The sequence below is a fragment of the Impatiens glandulifera genome, chromosome 2 (genome assembly GCF_907164915.1).
Source record: "Impatiens glandulifera chromosome 2, dImpGla2.1, whole genome shotgun sequence".
Classification (NCBI taxonomy): domain Eukaryota; kingdom Viridiplantae; phylum Streptophyta; class Magnoliopsida; order Ericales; family Balsaminaceae; genus Impatiens; species Impatiens glandulifera.
Window position 1 is genome coordinate 51,895,859 of NC_061863.1, and position 8,583 is coordinate 51,904,441.

General features: G+C 40.6%; 2 protein-coding genes across 2 annotated transcripts; one reads left to right on the forward strand and one right to left on the reverse strand.

Moving 5' to 3' along the window:
* Window positions 1-1,247: 1,247 nt before the first annotated feature.
* Window positions 1,248-2,935, reverse strand: LOC124924881. The gene is made up of 3 exons (XM_047464866.1): window positions 2,789-2,935; window positions 2,120-2,737; window positions 1,248-1,919 (listed from the first exon to the last, which is right to left on the reverse strand). Exons 1-3 carry the CDS (start codon window positions 2,933-2,935, stop codon window positions 1,248-1,250), a joined length of 1,437 nt encoding a protein of 478 aa, XP_047320822.1.
* A 4,255-nt stretch (window positions 2,936-7,190) lies between these two features.
* On the forward strand, window positions 7,191-8,583 carry LOC124927056 (thioredoxin-like protein CITRX2, chloroplastic). The gene is made up of 4 exons (XM_047467397.1): window positions 7,191-7,497; window positions 7,775-7,897; window positions 7,996-8,076; window positions 8,173-8,583. The coding sequence occupies exons 1-4, from the start codon at window positions 7,255-7,257 to the stop codon at window positions 8,287-8,289; spliced, it is 564 nt and encodes a 187-aa protein (XP_047323353.1). The 5' UTR covers window positions 7,191-7,254; the 3' UTR covers window positions 8,290-8,583.

Consider the following 8,583-nt stretch of genomic DNA (forward strand, 5'->3'; position numbering starts at 1 on the left):
ATGGAGGGCAAGGGAAAATGCTTTAATAGCGGTGCGAGGGACGGTAGAGGATTCTTATGGAATACTTCCATCATACCTTTACATGTTGGAGAAGTGTAATCCTGGTACCATAACCGACATACAGACAGACGAGCTCGGTCACTTCAAGTATATGTTCATGTCCCTAGGCCTCTCAATTAGGGGTTTCAAGTCCTTTTGCCGTCCTGTATTATGTGTTGATGCTAGTTTTCTTAAGCACAAGGTGGGTGGTCAATTATTGGTGGCTATTGCATTGGATGCGAATGAGCAACTATATCCTGTCGCATTCGGCGTTGTTGATTCAGAGAATAATAACTCCTGGACTTATTTCATGCAAAAACTGAGAGACGCAATTGGATTAGTTGATGATCTCGTCTTCGTATCCGACAGACACCCAAGCATCGCTAATGCCTTGTGTGCTGTTTTCCCAGAAGCAGACCACGGTGCGTGCACATATCACATAAAGATGAATATTGTGGCCAAATTCAAAAGTGATAAGTGTCATGCGGAGTTTGATTCAGCTCATGTGGTGGGCTTGGACATCCCACAAACAAAGCGTAGGTCATCCCAGGGTGAGGTCCGTAAGATCCCGAGACGATGCAGCTCATGTGGTGGGCTTGGACATAATAGGGCAACATGCAAAGCAGTTATGCCTGCACCATCTACTGCACGAGCTTCATCATCTAAGCAGCATGACTCATCATCTAAGCAGCATGACTCATCATCTCAACAATATGAACCTTTAGCTTGATAGATACTATGTTGTAATATATGTTGTTAATTGAACTGGTATGGTACTGGTATGTTGTTAATTCAGGTTTAATGTGTTAATTCAGGTTTAATGTTTATGTTGTATGTTCTAGTAGTAGTATATGAGTAGGGAAACGATGAGTATTAATTTATCGAAACGGGAGGAACTTAGCGGATCGGGAGGGACTTAGCGAATCGAAAAGTGCTAACTTAGCGAAACGGAAGGGACTTAGCGAATCGAAAAGTGCTAACTTAGCGAAACGGAAGGGACTTAGCGAATCGAAAAGTGCTACCTTAGCGAAACGAAGGGTACTTGGCGAAACGAAGGCTACTAACTTATCTTTTTTGTAGGTTGAAGGGTCAATTTACAATACATCAATTTACACAAAATAATTTACAATACATCATCCAACTTCCAAAATATTCATCAAGGTTTACAAGACATCAAAATAAGTTATCACTTTTACACAAAATAATGTTCAAGGTTCCATAATCTGATGGAATAACCTGACCGCCATCTTCTGCCTAAAAAACCCCATGTTTTCTGAGGTCACATTGTGCACGGGTTGATTAGCGGTCAAGTGTTCCATGTACATTAGCGTGAAGACCCCACAGTCCCCGCTCTCTGTTGCCCGTGGGACTTCTCCAACCTTAGCAGCAGCGGTTTTCACTTTGGGGTGTGGAAACCGTTTGTAAGTCATTGGTTGGATGGGGCCTTCGAAGTTGAAATTAGGATACCTTACCCTCTCACCGGGAGTGATTGTTTTGGCGAATATAATTGGAATCATGTCGCAGAAGGGTTTCAAATAAGGATCCAGATTCTTATAAAGATAGGCGTCACAGTCGTACACGTCAATGCGGTACTTTTGAAGACGTGCTACACATAAAATCCAGTGTTTCTGGTTAATGTTCACTGGCATGTAGACGTCGTCAATTGTTGACCACTCTGGCATATATCTATGTGGTGCGCCCATATAATAGTCTTTGAATTCGTCGACTGGAAATTTGGCAGGATCCTTAATAAAATCCCTGTGCAGTCGCCTGATTCTATCCGACAATACGCAATCCCCAATTGCCGCATGTGTATTTTTATATGTCTTGGGATAGCAGGAAATCCTTTTCCGCAGAAGATGGCAGAATGCATCGATTTCCTGCACAATGGGAGCATACAACATACATTGAGTACATATCAAACAACATTGACTAAGTAAGTACTTTGCGAAACGAAGAGTACTTTGCGAAACGAAGAGTACTTTGCGAAACGAAGAGTACTTTGCGAAACGGAAAGCACTTTGCGAAACGAAGAGTACTTTGCGAAACGAAGATTAATGAATTGATTTGAACGACTTACCTCGTCTTCAATCCATGTAAGCCTTGTTACAACTCTAACCAACACTTCCTTCTTTGCTTGAACCGTATGTAAATCCGTTGTCGAATTATCGGTTTTTCGATCATCCAACCACGCCTTTACTTTATGAAGTAGCTCATCATCAAATTTTTGAAGGTGATTCACTTTCATAGGATCCTTTGTCTTGGGCATTTTTGACAAGGAAGGGTTGGTGTACGAGTCATCTTTTTTCGGCTTCCTCACTCTCCTCCCATAATTTCCTTTAGGAGGAGTATTGTATAACTGGAAATCGTCATTGTCATCATTGTCATCATTTGCCTTCACATCCCCCACAGTCTTCTCATCCTTCACCTTCACTTTCAAATCCTTCAGTTTCAGATCAACCTCCACATCATCCACCCTAGCCACACCATCCAGCTTCTCACCGTCCTCCAATTTAGCCTCAACCTCTATCTTTACGTCCTCCACCTTCGCATCGTTGTCTTTTCGTTCATCCTCCGCCTTCTCATCATCATCTACCTTCTCATCGTTTTCTTTTCTTTCATCCTCCACATTCTCTTCATCATCGACCTTCTCATCGTTCTCCACCTTATCCTCATCCATCTTTTCATCATCATCCACCTTCTCATCGTTCTCCACCTTATCCTCATCCATCTTTTCATCATCATCCACCTTGTCATCGGTCTCCACCTTCTGTGCGTCCTCCACCTTCTCAACGTCCTCTTTTTTTTCATCCTCCACCTTCTCATTGTCCTCCATTACATCGTCTTTCCCATCAGTCCCATCATTCACCTTTTCATCCCCCACAGTCTCCTGCATCGCTATCATCTCCTACAAAATAGACAAAATTCACACTTAGCGAATCGACAACAAATAATTTGCGAAACGGAAACTACTTTGCGAAACGAAAAATGCTAACTTAGCGAAACGGAAACTACTTTGCGAAACGGAAACTACTAACTTAGCGAAACGGAAACTACTAACTTAGCGAAACGGAAACTACTTTGCGAAACGAAAAATACTAACTTAGCGAAACGGAAACTACTTTGCGAAACGGAAACTACTAACTTAGCGAAACGGAAACTACTTTGCGAAACGAAAAGTTCGCAGAATACCTCTTTCTTCTCCTCCTCCTGTTCAACCTTGCTCTTCTCAACTTCGACATCCTTCTTAGAATCCTTAACCTGCAAAATATGTACTGGTTAGATCAGATATGTACTTGGCGAAGTAAAATGTAAAGTGCAAAATTGAATATCTCCATACCTCAGTAGTCTTTTCCTCTTCAACCTTCACAGCCTTCTTAGAATCCTTCTTCTTACTCTTCTTCTTCTTTATATTATCCTCCATATCATCTAATCTGGTTAATAATATGGACATCCTTTTGTTGGATTTTTCTAACAACTGTGTGGACATATTAAAAACCATCTTCTTGAACGACTCAACGTGAGTTTGTTGAGTTTCTTGGATTGTGATTTTCAGCTCTTTGATGAGCTCTGTTTTCATCTTTTTCATCTCCTCTTTCAACTCTACTTTCAGCTCCTCCTTCATCTCATTAAAATCACATCCAACAGTAGGTGTTGGAGCCCGAGGAGAAGGTGTGTCAGCCCGAGGAGAAGGTGTGTCAGCCCGAGGACTTGAGGTCGCGGATGGGGGAGTAAGAATGCGGGCCGGAATCGATTCATAAGCAAGCTTCTTCTTCAAGTTGGCTGCTTCTTTAAGAGTAGCATCAGCCTTTCTCTTCCTCGTGGCAGGTTTGGGGGGAATCGGAGTAACTTGTTCATCTTCACTTTCATCATCTTCATCAAAATCATCTTTTATTACCTTCCCATCAGTAAATCCCTCAAAAAAATCATCAGCTGTCTCGTCGATTTGCTCAAATACATCACCACTGTATAACCTCTTCTCCATGGAGGACTCTTCCATCTCAGTCACATCCGTGGTCTCTAGGGCAGTCTTTACCTCCGTCGATGTGTTTTTCCTGTTGGAATGATAGAGTAACAACCTTGGGCGTAGAGGGTCATTAATCTGATTCCTTCTGGCGAATTTAGGGATAAAGCTTTCGATGACCTCATACGTCCACACTTGAAGTGCCAATGCGAACCCATAGATGTTATATGCAAAAGGAGCATAAGGTTGTTCAGCCTTCTCCTTCTTGTCAAAAAATGAGGTACAGAGATGTTTCATGTTCTTGTTTAAACCCTTGAGGGTGGCTCTAAAGGTGACCTTACCCCATGGATATTTGAGGAAAGTGTCCTTGTCTTCCACCATGTTGAGTATTTTTGGAAATATAACTCTTTTTGGGTCAAATGTGAATAGGTACTGGCAAATCAGTACTACCAGCCCCATCTTGAATGCATCTTCCTTGTCTTTGCATTTGAAAAAAGCCTTCTCGAAGTCGCACATTTTCACACTCATGCTCCCTTTAAAGTATTTAACCGAGAGAGGTGGACAACAGCGCAATTTTTCTTGGTCCAACTCAGGATAAACGCCGAAACATAGGCCGGTAACTAACGCATACTCCTTCATACCAAATACAAGCTTTTGCCCATTCACCATGAAAGTTATCTCCTTGGAGTTTGAGCTTAACCTCCTCATCAACATTTGATGTACAATACTTCCTGAGAACTGCAAGAGGGGGGCTGTGAATAATGATCTGAACTGGGTATTGTACACACTCTCCAGAAGATCCATTTCCTCGAACTTATTCACAATCTTCTTCAGGGTGAGGGCACTTTTCCACGAAATCCGACCGGGAAACTCAGTAACAGTTGTTTCTGCCATCTACAAAAGGAAACAACATCATCAAAAATGTTAGAACAAACACATACAAACGTAAGAACTTAGCGAATCGGGAGGAACCTAGCGATTCGCTAAGTGCCTCCCGATTCGCTAAGTACTTCGCGAATCGGGAGGCACTTAGCGAATCGCTAGGCACTTAGCGAATCGGGAGGCAGATAGCGAATCGAGAGGTACCGAGCGAAACCGTTAACTGAACATAAGACAGCATTACCGAATCGGAAACAATACGAAACTAATCAGAAACAAACAATAAACTTAACATGCAAAAACCCTAAACAAAAAATCTGAAACAAACACTTAAACTTAACATGCAAAGACCAAAATCCATAAGCAAAAAACCAGAAAATGATCGACCACAACTAGGTATTTAGCGAATCGCTAGGTCCTTACCGAATCGGAAGGTACTTACCGAATCGGAAGGTACCTCGCGAAACCCTGATGAAACCCTACTGGCAAAAAAATATATACTGAACATTAACAACATTACACTAACATGCAAGAACCACCAATGAACAAAAAAGCAGAAAATGATAATGAACTAACCTTAATGACGAACGAGAAGAAAGCAGAAATGATCGGGCTTGACAAGATTCAGTGAAGAGAAAATGGGTTAGAGAGAGAGAGTCGGGCGGTTGAAATGAAATGTTCTGAATTTTTTGAATATATAAGGTCTAGCGCGTGTGAGTACGCGCGTCTCTTCAACTTCCGTAGCGAGTCGGGAGGCACTTAGCGAATCGAGAGGCACTTAGCGAATCGGGAGGGACTTAGCGAAACGGGAGGGACTTAGCGAATCGGGAGGGACTTAGCGAATCGGGAGGGACTTAGCGAATCGGGAGGGACTTAGCGAATCGGGAGGGACTTAGCGAATCGAGAGGTCAACGAGCTCCAGCTAAGAGAAGATGGTTTGAATACGTTTTCGCTACTATATTGTAATAACGAAATCGAATTCAAACCATTCTCCTAGCTGGAGCTCGTAGTACTTAGCGAATCGTCAAGTACAAATTTTTTTATTGGTTTCATAGGTAATCTATCTCGTTTGACAAGGTATCAACAACAAAGTCATGGTTTTGAAAAGAACATGTGTTAGCAAAACAAACCCTATAATTTTACATGGAAACATTTAGATTCTTCAGAAAAAATCTTTGAAGAAGCGATCGTTGAACTCCAGATAAGAGAAAATTGTTTGAAATTTATTTCTTTAGCTTAACAACTAACGAAATCAAAGTCAGCCAATCTTTGCTTATCTGGAGGTCAATGATAGATTCTTCAAAGGCATTTTCTGAAGAATCTAAATGTTTCCAATGTAAAATTAGAAAGTTTGTTTTGTTAACACATGTTCTCTTCATAACCATGAAGTGATGTAAATACCTTGTCAAATGAAGTTCATGATTAACTATAAATAACAAAAAATCTTGATACTTAGCGAATCGCGAGGTATACTTTGCGAAACGGTAAGTCCGTAGCGAAACGGAAAGTCCGTAGCGAAACGGTAAGTCCGTAGCGAAACGGTAAGCAGATCTGAAACGGAAACAGATACGCTCTTATCAGACAGATTTTCTGCAAATATGAACAGATAACAAATAATAAAAACCTAACGAAATGCTCAATGAACCAATATGAACCATATAAGAAATAAGAATCAACCAAAACGGAGAAAATGATGGACATAAAGGAAATATGAAAAAGTTTTTGAAATGAAGAAAATGTAAACAAGAACATAACAGTTAGAATGAAGATCTACCTCGACGCCGTTCAAATAGTTAGAATCGGAGAACTCACATAAACCCTAGTATAAGAAACCTGCATGCAAATAGATCTAGGGTTAGAAATCGGCAATAGATAAACATAAATGAATTAGTTAGGTTAGAAGAGCTCTGATCGGGTTTGATTTGTATGAATATTGGAGGAAACGGAGATGTCGTCGCCGCCGGGCGCCGTCGCCGCCGGCCACCGTGAGTGAAGGAGAGAATTGGAGGAAGAGAGAGAAAAAAATTTAGTGAAATGAAAATATTTGGGTATTTATACAAACCTCTGATCCACTTCGCGAAACGCTAAGTGACTTAGCGTTTCGCGACAAGGGCAAAATCGTATAAAAAAAAATATAACACCACGAGCGCAAAAAAAATTATAAAATTCCACCAGGTCAAATAAACCAACTTGCAAGGTCATTTCGTCAAATTTCCCTTCTTTAGCATCTTATCAAATTTCACAACTGAAATAATATTTGTAAATAATGAACAAATTAACGAAGGAATTCGGAAAGGATTTTCTCCTGCCCTTTACTTTCGATTATTTTTCTCCTGCCCTCTTTTTCTTCTTCTTCTATCTTTAGCCAACAGATGGCTCTATCTCTACTCACCTTCGCCGCCGCTGCCACCGTATCCTTCCGTTCTCCGCTTCCCCTTTACAGCAACCAGTCTCCCTTCAAAACCCATCAATCTTCTTTCCTCCCCGTCACCTCTCCCGCCGCATTTACAAAACCTAGTACTTCCCAAAGTACACAATCTTCACCGCTCTTCCGGAGGAAGTTGCTCTGCGCTCCGGTCGCCGCTGGCAAGTATGTCAGAGAAGATTCTCTCATTGTATGTAATTTTCCCTTTACTTCCCGAATTTGGTTTATACACTTTTAGATAGCCTCCTCTGTTGCCCGTTCCCATTTGTATTAGTTGTTGCTAATGAAATGATTAATATAGAATTTGGGTATTTGGAGTTTGAATGGTGGGTTTTAGGGTTTGAGGTTTTGTGCTACAAAGAACTCAAACCAAACCATACTAGGAGGGGAAAAGACCAGAGCTTTTAGTTTAGTAGATAGATGATTTCAAATTCTGACATGGGTTATCTGGGTTTTCTGTTATGCAGAAGAAGTTGACAGCGGATGAGGTTGAAGAACTTGTAAAGGGGGTAAGAAAAGTACCTCTGATAATTGATTTCTATTCAACGTGGTGCGGTCCGTGTAATTTGATGGCTCAGGAACTAGAAATGGTAATTGGTAATGACTTTTACATGTACTTGGTAATTCAATTGATTGGTTTAGATCTGTCATATGAAGATGTCTGTTTGGTGGGGTGATTTTTTATCAGCTTGCTATTGAGAATGAGAACAATGCATTGATAGTGAAGGTTGACACAGACGAGGAACATGAGTTTGCTCGAGATATGCAGGTAGGTAAACTAGATAGAGCTATAACAAACATGAAGAAAACTGTCTAATGGATAATCATAGTATGTATAATTCTTGTTTCTGTTATGAGAAAACAGGTTAGGGGTTTGCCAACGTTGTATTTCATCAGTCCAGATCCAAACAAAGAAGCAATCCGAACTGAAGGGCTTATTCCATTACAGATGATAAGAGAGATCATCAACAACCACATGTGACTTTGAGAAAGTTCATCATTCTTCTCTACTAATTCTATGAGAATCAATGTGGGGGTTTTGTTATTGTTGTTTGTTGTTGTAGAGATTGTAACAAGTTTTGGGAATAGAACATTCAACATTGTTTGTTGATTTTTTCTAGGTTCATCGAACATAAACTGATATCTTCTTCTTTAACACTATATATAGGATCCAAATTAAGATGGTGATTTTTAGCCTTTTTAAAATGTCTGTAACACAATTCCCAAGTAGTATCGGTTGTTGTTGGAGTATGAAATATTATTTAAATGATATTCA

Coding starts and splice junctions, on each gene's coding strand:
- LOC124924881 (XM_047464866.1), bottom strand. CDS start 2,935: ATGCAGGAGACTGTGGGGGATGAAAAGGTGAATGATGGGACTGATGGG. Junction 2,738..2,788: donor AGGTGGAGACCGATGACAAG/GTGGATGATGAT, acceptor AACGATGAGAAG/GTGGATGATGATGAAAAGAT. Junction 1,920..2,119: donor TTACATGGATTGAAGACGAG/GTAAGTCGTTCA, acceptor CCCATTGTGCAG/GAAATCGATGCATTCTGCCA.
- LOC124927056 (XM_047467397.1), top strand. CDS start 7,255: ATGGCTCTATCTCTACTCACCTTCGCCGCCGCTGCCACCGTATCCTTC. Junction 7,898..7,995: donor TGGCTCAGGAACTAGAAATG/GTAATTGGTAAT, acceptor ATTTTTTATCAG/CTTGCTATTGAGAATGAGAA. Junction 8,077..8,172: donor AGTTTGCTCGAGATATGCAG/GTAGGTAAACTA, acceptor ATGAGAAAACAG/GTTAGGGGTTTGCCAACGTT.